The 15,150-nt window shown below is 61.3% G+C and overlaps 1 protein-coding gene across 4 annotated transcripts; it reads right to left on the bottom strand.

The window, feature by feature from the left end:
* Positions 1 to 2,236: 2,236 nt before the first annotated feature.
* BRINP2 (BMP/retinoic acid inducible neural specific 2) lies at positions 2,237 to 15,150 on the bottom strand. 4 transcript variants are annotated; one of them, XM_032995559.2, is made up of 8 exons: positions 14,929 to 15,150; positions 7,666 to 8,030; positions 5,618 to 5,808; positions 5,275 to 5,465; positions 4,783 to 4,888; positions 4,195 to 4,431; positions 3,781 to 4,003; positions 2,237 to 3,465 (listed from the first exon to the last, which is right to left on the bottom strand). In XM_032995559.2, exons 2-8 carry the CDS (start codon positions 7,962 to 7,964, stop codon positions 2,349 to 2,351), a joined length of 2,364 nt encoding a protein of 787 aa, XP_032851450.1. In that variant the 5' UTR covers positions 7,965 to 8,030; positions 14,929 to 15,150; the 3' UTR covers positions 2,237 to 2,348. The 4 variants fall into 4 exon arrangements, with proteins under 4 accessions (XP_032851450.1, XP_042640397.1, XP_042640396.1 ...); XM_042784463.1 differs by having other exon boundaries at positions 7,681 to 8,030; XM_042784462.1 differs by having other exon boundaries at positions 7,666 to 8,025.

Raw genomic sequence — 15,150 nt, 5'->3', positions numbered from 1 at the left:
GACAGAAGCAGGATGGATGATTTTGGGTTACCACCGCTTTTGCAGCATCCAAGCAGGCAATTTTTGCCAGCCAGGGAAGATCAGGAAGCAGGCTCAGATCTCCACACTGATACATGTTTGGGGTTTTGTTTTGTTTTGTTTTGTTCTGTTTTTTTTTTCTCCTTTTCCGTGCGCCCTGCCCACCCCCTCTGCTCACACCCCTCGCTTGGGGGATGCTGCGGGTCGGGAGGTTGCCTCCTTTCTCTCTCTCTCTAGCCTGTCCTCAGCCAGGAAATCAGGGCAGCCGCCAAAGCGGTGAGCTCGGCTCGTCTGGATACCCAGCCTTTCCACCCAGCAGCCGGGCAGCGCCGCTGCTTGATATTCCGGTCAGGCCCCGAGCGCGGCAGCAGCGGGGAAGGAGGGAGGGGAGCCGGGCTCCACCGAGCTGCCGGCTGCCATCTCGCCTGTCCCCACCACCCTGCTCTTCACCCCGGCTCCCCGGGCCGAGCGGAGCAGGAACTGGAGGTGCCGCCGGCTCCCCGAGCAGCGAGATGCTGGCCTCCGGGAAACCTCCTGCCCCTTGATGCCTGCGCTGGGTGTAGCAGAGGGAGGTGTCCAGGGTGGGTTGTGCCTGGTTTGGGGCCCTTTCTAAGAGGGTAGTGAACGAGAAGGCTTTGAGGAGGTCAATGAAGGCAGCAGAAGTATGGACCAACCTACGTATACGGGGGCCAAGCACTAGAGCTGGGACATGGAGGTGACTGGCATGCCTGCCTGTACAGTTTGAACTGGTCGGAAAGTCTGGCTGGGGGTCAGATATCCCCCGTCCCTTCCCACGCCGGAGCTAAGGGTCATCCAGTGAAGCTCCCTGACAGGCCCAAAGAGGTGGCGTGTGTCGCAGCGGGCAGGCGAGCCGCAGCACTGCTCACCCTGAGGTCTGCTGGATGCTTACGTGGGACCAGGAGGAGATTGGGCGCGAGACGTGGCTGGTGCCACGTGGGTCCTTCCCACCAGCTTGGGGAGCTCCAGACACCCCGGTGGGAGCAAGGGCGAGAGCCCAGGGACGGCGGGCAGGAGCTGCTGGGTGCGGGCAGGATCCTTCCCTGGCTCCAGGCACAGCTGATAGACTTAATGGGCCACCTCGGAGCCCCGTCCCTCCGAGTTAATGAAGACATGGACAGGGGACAGATGGCCAGCCCATGTGGTGGCATCTCCCCTCCTTGGGAGGCTTGGCTAAAATCCAGAGAGCAGGATGGTGCGGAGACACGGGGGGGGAACACGGCAGCTGGACACGCACGGGAGCCTCCTCGCCATCCCCTCGTGCCGCACAGCAAGGGAAAAGCCAGGGCCAGAGATGACAGTAACTATTTTTTTTTTTTTTCTTTTTTTAATCTCAGTTGGTTTTGGTTGCTCTTATGCTCAAAAAAGGCATTTTTTAAAAAATATATTAAACAGATACATTTTACTAAGATGTCTCTTGGCTGGAGCCACCAACAAGAAATGACACTCCCCGAATAAATAAGCTTAAAAAAACCCTTCCCAAACAAAACAAATAAATAAATACATAAATAAAACCTTTTTTTTTTTCTTTCTTTCTTTCTTTTGTTTTAGGTTTCTTTTCTTTTTTTTTTTTTTTTTTTCCTGTAAGGAATTGCAGCCCAGAGGGTCTCCGCCAGTGTCTGTGATGGCAGTGTCCCCAAGGTGGGTGCCAGATCCTTCCCACGCGAGGTGTGACGATGCCTCGGTACTGCAGCAGGCGCGAGATGCTCGTGGAGAGGCCCCAGGGGAGATGATCTGGGTTCGGAGGAGGGGGCGGGGGGGGGGGGGGGGCCGCTATGGTGTGGTTCCCCCTCCCCACACCTTGTGTGAGGGCATGGCTGAAGGAAGGATCACGGGGGAATGCAAAAGCGAAGGTGCCGGTAGAAACCTCTCTTAAAAAGACTACAAAAGTTGGGATGCCGAGGAGGCTGCCGCTGGAGGATCCTCAAGGCGGGTTGGGCAGCTGCTCCGGCGGGACCAGCAGCTGCCTCTGGCCAGGCCACGTCCCCCCCGGCCACGGGTGCACCCCCCCCCCAGCCACCGACGGGGCGGCCGTGCCGGCATCGTCCCCGCGCTCGGAGCCCGTCTGCGCTGCGTGAGCCACCCCTGCTCCCACTGGTGTCCTCCGTCCGCTCGAGCGCTGCATCTCTTTGGCCAGTCTCTGGGTGTACCATGGAAGCACGCGGTTGGCACTAAGGTAAGGCCTTGATTTAATTTTTTAGGGTGGTTATTTATGCCCCCTCCCCACCCCCCCCCCCCCCCCCCCCCACCTCCAACCCTGGGGAGTCTTTTCTCCCAGCCCCCTCGCTCCGAGATCTGGGCGGCCCCGGCTGTTAGCTGCACAGCTTGCCCGTCTCCTGCTCCACCGCGTTGGGCAGCTTGGCGTTGAAGGCCCTCAAGGACGACTGGATCCTCACCACCTCGTTGTTGGCCAACTTGAGCCTGTGGCGGAGCAAGCACGTGAAGAGGTCGAGGCGGGTCTTGCCAGGGGGTGACAACCTGTTCACCCGGTCCCTGATCTCCAACAGCTGGAGCATGGCCGAGTCCTGGGAGCCCTGGGTGTAGGGGTAGTCCAGCTGAAGGATCAGGTCGCGAATAGCATCGGGTTCAAAGGGCAGGCTGTAGCCGAAGACTTGCAAGCTGTTGATTTTCATATACCCCAGGTTCTTGGAGGGATCTGCCATCTCCAAGGGTTCGTAGTAGATGGTCTCGTTGGAGCTGTCGTCCAGAGACTTGATGCGGCTCCGCAAGTAGACATGGACCGTTTCAAAGAAGGTCTTCCACTTGTTGCCCAAGGTGAGCGTCCAGTTTTGGCACTGGGCAGAGGCATCTACGTTAGTCCTTTCCCAGTCCGGGAAGCTGCCCTCGTTGACGGGCATGAACCAGCTCTCCGAGTGGCTTCCCCCAAAGGGGTTGACGTAGATGGCCATGACAGGCTCCAGCGTGCTGTTCTTGGTGAGGCAGATCTGCAAGGAGAGGGCCAACATCACGTGAACCAGCCCGGGCTTGTACTTGTTGCTCTTCAGGGTCAAGAGCATGCGTTTCCTCCAGGAGGGGTCAAACCAGCTCCCCAGGCGCATGTCGTTGCTGATGAAGATGGAGTGCACCTCGATGCGGCTGTCCCGTTTCTGCAGGAGGTACTTGAGCTCCAGGTCCTGCAGGTCGGTCTCCAGCCCCAGGTAGTGCTCCAGCGAGTCGGCCACCTCGGGGCGGCAGAAGCCCTGGGCCAGCACGTAGCCGTGGTTGCAGGTCCCGCAGCGGGTGCTGTTGTCCTCGGCACAGCTGGCGCAGGCTGACCCCTCGCCCAAGGCACACGGTACGGAGCCCTGGCAGGAGGGCTGGTCGGGGGGACACGTGCAGCTGTGGCTTTCTTCCAGGAAGGTCCCTGGCACAGAGGTCTCGCCGCAGTACAGGAGCGACTGTGCCCGGCTCCACCAGTAAGGGAGGGACCTGGTGGAGAAGGGACACAGGATGAGAGGTGCTTACAGGGCGTCTTTTGAGACGGGACCGAGGAGCTTCCCACCTTGTGTTCACTTGTGTCCCCACCCCCTCCGTGAACCCAGCCCCCCCTTTGCCACCCCCAGGCTGGGACCCAGCTTCTCAGGGCCACATCCCTGGGCGGCACGGCTGCCTGCTCACCCCTGGGCACCCCCCTCCAGCAAGGCGGGAGCTCCTCCAAGTTCCAGGCACGGGGAGGTGGGCCGTGGGGCTGAGCCCCTCTTGAGGCTCTGAGCAGCGTGGGACGGGGACGCCGTGGCACCCTACCTCTCCTTCGGCAGTTTGAAGCGAGGTTGCTGGTGGCAACGTTTGCTGAGGTTGAAGAGCCGCCGGATGAGTCGGTGGGTTTTCCTGGACAGCAGCTTCAGGCTGGTGCCCAACTGCTGGTAGCGATGCTGGACATCCAGGTCCATGGCCCAGAAGTGGGAGATGGCTGTCCTGTTCAGGAAACGGTCCCCGGGGAGCCTCTTCACCAGCGCCTGAAACTCCTCTGCGCGGGGAGAGGGGCGGCATCAGCAGACCCAGGAGAGCAAGCGGTGAAGGTAGGGCTGGAGGCAACCCCCCTCCACCCAGGCTCTCGGGTCTTCACGGCGAGATGACCACCTTAATCCCGCCCCGGAGCCCCACCGCGGGAGGGGTTGCAAGGGAAGGAGATGCTCGGTGGGGTCTCCCCAACCTCACCTGACTCCTCGAACTGGCCGTGGTGGCTCTCCCAGGCTCGCCGGAGCTGGGCCAGGCTGTTCTCCAGCGCTTGGACGTCGGCCTCGGGGCAGTTGCAGCGGGGGAAGGCGGGCTGGCACTGGCAGCGGCAGTCGCTCCGGCGGCACACCAGCTCCCCGGCCGAGCCGCAGGCGATGTAGCTGAGGGCGGCCGCCACGAACCTCTCCCGCAGGTAGGAAGGGAGAACCATCTGCAGCCCTGCGAGCGGGAGGCAGCCCCGAGAGCATCAGGGCGCGCGCAGGGCCCCTCCAAAACATCGCCCAGCTGAGGAGGGAGCAAGCCTTGCCCCTCCCCGGGCTCCCACCCTCGCGTGGTTTTCCTATCAATTTGCCATGGAGCCGCTTGTCTGGGCTCCGCATCGATCTTGGCTCCTCTTGGCAGACAAGCAACAACCTCATCCTGCCCAGCTTTGATTATTTTCATCCCCCTTCTTCCTCCCCGGCTCTTAAATTAAAAGCAGCATCTCCGAGCCACCATCCCCCCTGCGCACCCGCAAGCATCCCACGGTGGCACTTGTCCGTCCCCACGTCCCCACCAGCTCGGTCCTACCTTGGAGCTGCACTTTGTTCTCGGGGCTCTGCACCAGGACGGAGCTCACGGAGTCCAGGTTGTCGTAGTTGCTGCAGCCGAGTGGCCCCGTCCGTGTTTCGGTCACCTAAGAGGGGAGGGGGGGGGGACAGGGGATGGACCCAGGGGTGCTCAGGGACACGGGAGGGGACTCAGGGTGCGCGCCACCCCACCAGAAGTGCTGCAAATAACCCCTGGCCAGGCTGGCCGTGTGCCCCACTCCCTTTAACCAGGGGATGCTTGGAGAGGAGAACTAATTGCCTGCTAATTGGCTTCTTGACAGGCGGCAGCCCTGCCTGCAGCCTGCTGAAAAATGTGCCTTCCTTAGCGAGCGCGCCCGCCCAATTTCCCATAAATAAGGCAGATGTCCTAACTTTGCCTGCTCTCCCCTCCCCTGGGGGGGGGGACGGTGCTGCTGTAGGGTCTTGGCCACCTTTGAGGGGCTGCTGTCCCCCCTGCGCTGCCCTCTCCTACCTTGATGGCAGCCGTGGCTATCTGGATGTGGTGGAGCCGGCGCAGCGTGCTCTCCCGGTCGATGAAGTAGGAGGCTGCCAGCTGGTGCAGGGTCTCCAGCGAGACCCCCGAGCTGTTCCCAGCCCCCCCGGCGGGTTCTGCCCTCCGGCTCAGCTTGCGCTTGTCCACAAAAATAGTCAGGGACTCCTCTCCTGGAGGGGAACACATCAATGCTTTTGGGGGGCTGCTGGGCTCTCCCCATTCCCCTTCTTGGCCATATTTCTCCTGCCGTGCTTATTTTCCCACCCTCCCTCTTGCACACCACCTTGTGTGAGTGGGGGGGCGAGCACCCACCAACACTCACCTCCCAGCGTGGCGGCGAGCAAGAAGTGGGTCCCATATTTTTTGATGAGGCTGTCGGTGATCTGCTGGGGGCTGGGTCGGCGTCCCAGCAGACGGATGTTGCGGATGAACTCGGGGGCCAGGGGAAGCGGCAGGCTGAAGAAGTCTTTCCTCTCCAAGGCCAAATTATTCACCTTCCAACGAGCAAACTCTCTGCCGGGGGAGAGCGGCGGCGGGGAGAGGGTTCAAAGCCCGTTTGACCGTGCCACATGCATGCTGTCCCCAATTTCCACCTCGGGGCAGGGGATCCGTAGGTGGAAAAACTCCCGTGGGGACCATCCTGAGCTCCCCATCGCCATGGCAGAGGGGAAGGACCTGCTGTGTGCTCACCAGCTACACATCCAGCCAGGACAGAAGCATCATCCCTCCCTAAGCCATCGATGGGGATAACGAGCTACAAGCAGTGGAGACGCCTGATATTGATTAATCAGGCACCTCCAGCGGACATTAATCACAGCCCAGGGCAGGGCCAGAGCTTTTTCCAGCCCATCAGGCTGGACGGGCCTCATCCATCGCCCCATCCCCCTGCCTGCGGATCCCGGTGAAGATCTGACATCTGGGGGTTTTGTGGTTTTTAAGTATCGGCAGCGTTTTGTCGGAATCTGGAGGCGTTTGGGATGTGGTGGGGTGGGTGGTGAGTCCCCTCGTAGCCTGCGAACGTGCCCCACCAGCTCTCCCCCAGCATCACTTGGCACTGGGGGGGGGGGGGAGCTGCCAGCCTGCTGCTGCCTCGACCAACCAGCGGCCCATTTCAGCCTAATCTTTGGCATTTTGCTCTAATTAAAACCAGGTGGCAGCTTTCAGACACTTTAATTAGGGCTGGTTGGGAAAGGAGGGAAAGGGAAGAGGAGGGGGGGGTGGAAGGGTGCAAAGCAGGCGAGGGGCTCAATGGGTACCGGGCGGCCTCCCATTGTGATTTTTGGGCCCAGAAAGTGCGTTGTTTGGGCCAGGAGTGGAGCTGGGGGTGAGGGAGGGGAGGATGCTGCCTCTCCCCTCGCACTCACGCTCCCTGGGTGCAGGAGCACGCAGGGCCAGGAGCCCCTGTATCATTTCCACCCCCCTCATCCCCTCCCTTCAATTCCACCCCACGGGCAAAGCGAGCCCCCGTGCCAGCTGTTGCCCCTCCGGCTGCTCCTTCCCGTCCCACCACCGTCATCAGCAGCATCCCTGGAGGGTGCGGGTCCCTCGGCATGGCAGCGTCTAGGAAAGGGGTGAAGGGAGAAGGGGGGCTCTCTGGGGGTGCCGGGCTGTTTAACGAGGCTGCCATCCCGGCACCGATGTCAGCTCCCCCCCCCCGGGGAGGCAGCGGTCTGGCTTTGCTCTGCTGCTGGGAACCCCTGGGGGCTTGGCACCAGTGAGGACAGGAAAGGAAAAGGGGCTCGTTAGCAGGAGGTGACAGCCCCAATTAGCACCAGGAGGCGGTGGAGTGGATTTCCCACGGTGGCTGTCGTGGGGTGGTCCTTTGCTTGGACCCCACTGCTGCTGAACCTGGTTCTCTACTGGCAAGAAACTCCCCGCCAGCATTGGCCCCCAGGCGTGTAGCATCCCACTGCTGCAGTCTATGGGGTGACAGTACTAGGGGGTCGGTCAGGGTGGCCTTTTGTGAGCCCCAGCAGCAGCCCAGCCCCAGATGGCTGGCAGTCCAGGCAGGCTCAGTAATTTAGCACAGAGAATTCTCAGTAATTCAGCAAAAGGACGAAGGAGTGTCCCTCGCCCTGTAAGGGCTGATCCCATCTCATCCTGCGCTCCAAATCCCTCCTGGCTCAGGGCAAATCCTGCCTGGAGCCCATCCCGGCCGTGCCGTGAGCATCCAGAGGGGCTGCTCTTATACCCCCTGGGAAAGCAGCATCTCGCATCCACCCACCCGCCGTCTCTCCCGACGGGCAGCCTCCTCCCACGCGTGGGGGTCCGCTTGTGTGGATTAAAGCGGGGTGCACCTCCACACCGCTGCCCCCCCCCCCCCCCCCCCAAAGCCCACAGCTCCCTCCCGGGGCACCCGTGGCCTCTCACCTGTAGATCCTGTACCTGGTGGTAAAACCCTGCCGGTAGCGTTCCATGAAGTCCACGTACTCCTGGGCTCGGTAAAAGGGTCCCCGGTCGGTGAGGAGCCAGTCGAGGGGTGCCCGGCCGGAGGAAGAGGAGGAGGAGGAGGAAGAAGGGGTCGCGAGGGCGGCATGCTGCTGGGGCACCGTGCCACCCGCCCCGCCGGCCACCCCCCAGGGGCAGCACGAGCTCAGGGCCAGGAGGGCCAGTGGCCACGGGAGCATCAGTGGGGGCCCGTCAGCGCGCGGGAGGTCCTGCCGCCCCATCCTGCTGCCGCCCGACCGGCTTCTTCATTCTCTCGCCCCGCGGCGATCCTCCGGGACAGCCCTGCCCTGCAACGGCACCGTGGGAAGAGGGGGAGCCCGTGTGAGGTGCCACATATAAACCGGGTGCGACCCCAAGCTAAAGGCAAGTGGGGTGCTGGGATGCTGCTGAAGGGAAAGCGGTGCTCCGGGGAGAGCCACGCTCCGGTTGTGCCGCAGGAGGTAAGAGTTTCTGGGGTCAAGGGGTGCTGGCTGCTGCTGAAGTCAAATGAAAGCCTGGCTAGTGCCCGTTTGAGAAATTTCTGGCTTTTTCTTTTTGTTTTTCTCTGCCGTGCATCAGCCCGACGAGCCAAGCTTGCTGCTGTGGGGTGCCCGTGTGGCGGGGGCAGCGGGCTGTCTCTGCGCCCTGCCCTTTGGGGATGCCCATCATGAGCATGTGCAGCTTGTTGGTTTTTGGTTTGGTTTTTTTTTTTTTTGCGGGGGCAGGGGGAGGCCTAAAAAAAAATAAATGTAGGGAACTGGAAAAAATTAGTTTCTCTATGGACTGAGCTGTGTGTGGTTAATGTTAGACTTTCCTTTGCATCCCACCAGTGGCTGAGATGATGGATGGATGCATGGATCCACCCCAAGGCTGGCAGTGGTGTTTTGAATGCAACTGGTGTTTATGTCAAGCCAAGACCTTTCTGCTCTCATAGCCCAGCATGGCAGCACCTGTGGGATTAAAGCTGGAGCTTTGCTGGGGGGCAGCGGCCCCGGGGCCGGGGCCTGAATTTGCCAGCGAAGGGGAGCTACAAGGTCCAGCAGAGCCGAGAGGAGGTGAGGTGTCCTGCCGGACAGCAGGAGCTGTTTGCCTAAAAATAGGGACCCCATCACTGCCGTGCTTCCAGGGGAGGTGATTTTTATTCTGGGAAGGTGGCCAGTGGCAGCCCGGAGCCCAAACGCTCACCCCTGATGAGCACACACCAGCCCCGTGTTCTCCCAAACAGGGCTTTGCTGATGAATCATCGTGCTTTAACATGTATTATTATTTTTTCAATTTTTTTTTTTTTTTTTTCCCTCTTTTCTATTTTTAAACCCTTAAGGGTGCACTTTGATTACGCTTTCTCAGCTTCTCGCTCAGCCCTCGAGGCTGGGGCCCTGTTAATTTTAAACAAAAGCTGAAATTTTCGCATCACCAGATTGGGAGTGCCGGGGCAGCGGGGCGGGCAGGGGCGGACAGGAGCAGCAGGCAGGGTTTTTTCTGTCTCCCCCACCCCACACACACTATCTTTCTGCGTCTCACCCTGGTTTCTCCCAGCCTTGCAGGCAGCCACATAACACCTCATTCGTTGCCTCCAGCTCCTGGCGCGTGGAGTCCCCCATGGCCACAATGTGCCCAAATCCTGCCCCAAACAAACAGATCGGGGTGGGCAGAGGGATGGGAAATGTCAGGCTGGTGTCCTCACTCCGCACCTCGAGTGTTGGAGGGGGGTGTCTTCCCCCCCCCTCCCCTCCCACCCCGAATTGTGGCAGGACCCGATGCCGGCTGCTCCCGGAGCTGCTCATGCGCTGCCACGTGTGGGTGATGGCTGAGCAGCTGAGGCACCTCGGCTGCTCTGAAAATCCTCCCTGCCTGTAACCAAAGCTGGGCCAGGGGAAAGCAGGCAGCCTGGATGCAGCGGCTGCCCGAAGCAGGCAGGCGCTTTGCTCTCCTCCCCAGGAATATCTGGGGATGCAATTAAAATTGAGGTGGCCTGAAGACCGACGGAGCACGCAAGGCTCAGGATTGAACCCTCCCAGCTCACCCCCCCCCCGCTGCTCTGCGGCCGTGGGTCCTGCTGCTGGGGTGACCCGGGTAGCCGGGACAAGCTGTGGTGCCCGGGAGGGGTCCCTCTCCCCTACAGCAAGGAGGGAAGCAGCGTTTTGGCACCTGGCCGAGAAGAAAGATCCTTGAACAGCATCTTTCTAAACCCTGCTCATGGAAACACGCTGCTTGTAGCGTTAAATATGGCTGTGCCAGCAAAACACCTTGCTTAAATAACCAGTGTGCTAGGTAGCCTGCCTGTTGCACCCCAAACAGGCTCGGCACGGCCGATCTCCTTGTCCCTTGTCACCGTCTGTGGCTTTTAGGTGGTTCCTGACCACCTCCAGCTGAGGTGGGGCTGGCCCGGGGGGGGGGGGGGGGGGCAGGGGCTGCTCGCCCCCCTCCCTGCACCCCGGTCTGTACAGTCAAGGGGATGCTTTTTCCACGGGCGCTGTGGGAGACTGGCCTCCTCCCCTGCCACTTCACACCACCACGGACTGGTACAGCTGGTCTCGCACCAGTCACCCCGCTGCCCTCCCCGAGCCTTTCCTGGTGTAAATCAGGAGGCTGTGGAAACATCCTTCCTTTGATTCAAAGCAAGGAGGGGACTTTTTTTTTTTTTTTTTTTTTTTTTTGGAGGAGGGGAGCACCAAGCAGAGCACTGTCTCTTCCAGCAAACCATCCCGGGTGCTAACAGCTTCCCACCAGCACTGACTGGTCCCTTGCTGCCACCACCACGGGGGACACCCCCACGTGCCTTCCCCAAGAGGGGCTCCCCATGCTGTCCTTCCCTTCCAAACGCCCTCCCCCACCTCCCCTCCCAGCACCGCAGCTCAAGGCAGCAAACTTCTTCTGAAAGACCACCATGGGGACAGATATTAGGGACGAAGCTACCCTGGGCCACCTCTTCCCTTGGGCTGGAGCCCCCAGACCAGCGAGAAATCATTTCCACCCGCTCTGCTGCTTTCCCTGGGGAAGCTTATTCTGAGATTCGCGGCTGAACGCGAGACATTTCTTTGAGGCCACCTCATATTTTACTACCGAGCAGTGAAAACAGTCAGAATCGAGTATTTCCAAGGGCTTAGCTGGTGCAAATCCAAAAGGTCCCCTCCCGCTGTGCGGAGTCCCTTAAAGCAGCAGTTGCCAACCTTGCTAAACGAGCTCTTATTTACACCTGCCTCTTCTTGACGCCCTGAGCAGCGGCACCTCCGAGGCGGGCCCGTGCTTGGGGACGGCGCTGACGCACGCCAGCGTCCTTGCCAACAGCGACTTGAAGCCCCAAGCCCGGCAGGAACGGGCAAGCCACGGCGGGCAGGAGAGCCGGCGCGGAGTTCGGCGGCAAGCTTGTCCCCGAGGAGCAGCTTCCCAGCGCCGCCGGCAGCTCGGCTGATTTATTTGCTCCTCTCGAGCAGGGGTGGTAGAAAAATAAGTACGTGCAGAAGTTGCTATAGTTCTGTACAGTCCTCAGTTCATATCGATGGCGGGGGGGGGGGGGGGGGGGGGGGGAAGTTCTGATTTTGCAGGGTTGGGGGCAATGCTTATCGGGGTGCACCTCTCTGCTCACACCAGCATCCTCCTGGATGCCGAGGAGAGCAAAGCTCTTTGGAAACAAGGAACCCCCTTGACTCTACTACTAGAGCTGAAAATAACTTTCTAATCACTTTTCCTTGATCCAAAAGGATGAAGATTTGATGAGAAGCATCTGACTACTCTTTTTCCTTTTTTTCTTTTTTTGATTTAGAATTTAGTATCACAAAAGTTGGAAAACTTCCAGCTTGGTTTTTTTTTTTCCCCCCAGTTCTCTTTCTATAAAAACCTTAAGGCAAAAGGAAGAAGAGCGCCAATGCAAATTTCTTGGCAAACTTTCCTAGGACCACAACCTCCTTCCTGATCTTGTTGCAGCCCTCCTTGTCCCCGTCGCCTGCAGCAGAACGCCCCGGTGTCCCTCCGGTGATGGCCGCTGCATGGCCCAGACTGTCACTCGTCGCGAGCTGCATCTTAAAAACAGCCTGTTGCGATTTCTAGAGGTGCCCCTCCCACCCTTGAGATGGCAACGGGGGATTGCTTCTGCGGTGGGTGTCTGCATCCAAAATGGCTCGAGGGAGGCCGAGGCGGGGTGGTGCAAGGTGTGGACGGGGATGCTCGAGTGCTGGGTGAGCAGCAAAAGCCTTTCTGTACTGCCCTTGGAGCCGACGGCGACAGCAGCCACATCCTGCTGAGTTATGCCACGGTCCTGCTTGCTTCCATGCCGACGGCGTCTCCCGAGCCATGCATTCCACCACTAATCAGGCTGAGTTCGATAATTAAGACGTTAGCTAATTGTCAGGGACATTAACATTGATTTCTGCCCTTTCGTGCTGCAGGAGCGGATCTAGAGACACATAAACTGCGAAGCGTGCGGTGGGGGAGAGGCTGCGGTGGCGTTTGCCGGGTGCCGTGGGGGGAGCACGGGACTCGGGACGAGCACTCGGGCACTACCCCCTGTAAATGCTGAGCCGAAACCTGGCCCAAAAGCAGCACCCCACCTCTGTGCCAGGCAGCAGGGGCTGCTCCCCAGGGCACGGCAGGAGCGGAGGTGCACCCGTGCGGGAGCAGGGAGCGATGGGGACGGGTCTCGAGCTGCCTGTTAGTGGGAATGAACGTCAAACTTAGCGACTGAGTCACCTTCTCATTAAATGCGGGAAAGCTTTATCAAATTAAGGCCACTTAAAAGAATCTGGGCAGAGGCTAAGTGCAGTTTAGTCTCTGAAGTGGCTTGCCTCAGCGCAGCCCTGCCTATATGCATTCACGTGGGCACCCAGGGCACCTTTTGCTCTGCCGCCTGCACCCCCAAGGGACAGACAAAGGGCTCAATCCCGCAGGATGCTCAGCCCCTTGGCTCCAAAGCCACCAACCTCTCGTGGGGCTTGGTGGGCCCCAGCTCCCTCGCAGCCAGCCCTGCCCGCGCCGCTGCCCCCCCCCCCCCCCGCCTCCCGTCGCGGTTTGCAACGAGCGGCGGCCGCCCGGGCTCGCAGCCGCACGCTGCCGAGGAAGCGCCAGGGCCTCCATTGATCCGTCGGGGTAATTAAGAGGCTGAGCCAGGCCCGGCCGGAGCGACAGCAGCACGGTAATGGCTGGCAAAGCGGGCACGGCGGGGTGCTGTCAGCCGCCTGGCACCCGGCCTGCGGAGCCGCGGCTCCAGGCGGTGAGCGCGGGGACAGCCACCCCGGAGCCCACCATCCCTGCCCCAGCAGCCGCCTTGAAGATGACGGTGGTGGCTGTGAACCCCTTTTTGCTAGGCTCCCGCAGAGACCCCCAACCCCCCCCCCCCCCCCCCAAAAAAGCCGTTCAGTCACTATGGCTAGGTGACTTTAATTCACCGCCTCCACCCCCCCCAGCTCGTGAGACTGGTTTAAAAGAGCCACAAGACTTGATGAATCGGGTTCCTTTTATCAGCTTTCCTGCACATCCTGAAAAGCGAGACGCTTGGAGACGAGAGCTAAAGAAAACAGCAGAAAATCCCAGGACTCGGGGAGCTGAGGATTTGCATAAGCCGTCAAATGAGATGAAGCCCGAGCTGCCAGCAGGGGAGACAGCAGTTGCGTGCAGCGTGTCGCACCAGCGCCATGTGTTCTGCCCTCTGGCTTTGCCCACCCGAGGCTTTCACACCCACGGGCAGAAAGCCTCTTAAAAGAGCAATGTGCAAAATACAACTCCCCCCCTCCACACCCAGCGCAGCAGCGTTGGCTTCCCCTGTTCTTGTGCTGAGCTCTCACCCGAAGCATCCCTGCGGACACATCTCCGGGGCCAGGGAAGATCATCCCTGGACACGAGATTGGGGATGGAGCATCTCGAAGCCCCTTCCCCCGAGAGGATGGCTCCTTCCCGGGACGGAGCATCCTGCAGCCCCCCTCCCCAGAAAGGATGGCTCCCCCCGCCTCCAGTGGACCCCAAAGTCGAGTACCAGCCTCAATGCCGGAGCTGGAGGCAGTGCAAGGTGAGGACCTCTCCCTCCCCTCCCTCCACACAGGTGATGGGCGTCACGGGTGGGCAGTGATGCGTGGTGGTAGCAGCACAGGGTAAATAAGGTGGTGGGTGGCTGGTGCTGGGGAGAGCGAGGGAGGAGATACGGGGTGTCAGAGGGGGGGCCACCCCCCTCTCCCCAGCACCCCGCTGCTCCCCCACGCCTCAGAACTGTCACTGAATCCCCACCAAAACCAGCTCCGCTTGGGGAAAAAAAAAAAAAAAAAAGTGCAGAGGGGGCCCCCTTGCAACATCCCCGGGGCTGGTACCGACCCTCCCGGCTGCTGCTGGAGAGGGGACACTGACATCTGCCGGCAGGTCCCACCCGGCCCCACGGCACCCAGGATCACCCTGCCCGGCCCCGGGACCACCGTGGGGGGCGACTCCGGGACCCGTGAGCCCTGCCCCACGGCAGCCACCCCACCGCACCCCCCCTCCGGCTCCCTCCCCGAGAAGGGGCAGATCAGGGTGGACATCCCTGCGCTGAGAGCTGATGCTCGGTGCTTTAAAAAGCCAGAGTTTTGTTTCCTACTTTTAAAAAAAAATAGTGAAGGGAATTGAGGGTCGCCGCCGGGGACAACACACACACACACGCACGTCATTCCCCCCCCTCACCCCTCCCCGAGTTACCGGGGGCTGCTGTCACCGGCCCCGCGCTGATAACCCCACGCAGCGTTGGAGGTGAGCAAACATCATCCCGCAGGTCACCCACTCCTCCCCACGGCCCGCTGCTCCCACGGGAGAGCTGGTGGCAGCCGGGATTTTAAGGGGGCACCTCCCGCAGCCGCCCCCCACCCCCCCCCCCCACCCCCGGGGCACCCTGCACAAGGAGCAGCAGCAGCAGTTTTCCTGCCTCCCGGGCATCTCGCTTTCCCCACCGGCACCCGGTGTCACCGGGCCGGTCGCGGCCTCCCGGTCCCCGCACCGGAGCGGCTCCCACCCGGGAAGGGCTCGTTGTTTTTCTCTCCCCTCCATCCTCAGCGGGGGATGCCGAGAAGCCAAACCGGAGCCGGGCAGCAACTTGGCCAAGGTCACCGAGCGAGGCGGCGGCCGAGTCGCCTCCACGGCGGCACCGGGGATCCGCCACCGCTCCTTCCCCATCCCACCCACCGGCGGGGTCCCCACGCTCCCCGCCCCCGCTTCAAACCTTTCCCTCCCACTCCCGACCCCCGCAAGACTTACCCCAGGCTGCCGCTCAGCGCCGGCGGGGCACCGGCCGCTTCTCCGGCCCGTCCCGTCCCGCTCCGCTCCGCCTCAGCGGCCCCGGGCCCGGGCCCGCCGCCGCCTGCCCCCCGCCCCTCCCCGCCCCATGGCCGGGCGGGCAGGCGGCCCCCGGGGGCCCTGCCACCATCCCGCGATCGCGACCGCCGATCGCGACCGGGCTCCCGCCACCGGCCCCGCACC

Source organism: Tyto alba, unplaced genomic scaffold, assembly GCF_018691265.1.
Source record: "Tyto alba isolate M040663 unplaced genomic scaffold, T.alba_DEE_v4.0 Super-Scaffold_1000006, whole genome shotgun sequence".
Lineage (NCBI taxonomy): Eukaryota > Metazoa > Chordata > Aves > Strigiformes > Tytonidae > Tyto > Tyto alba.
Note: the sequence above shows the minus strand (reverse complement) of the source record. Positions and strands in the feature narration are given on the sequence as shown.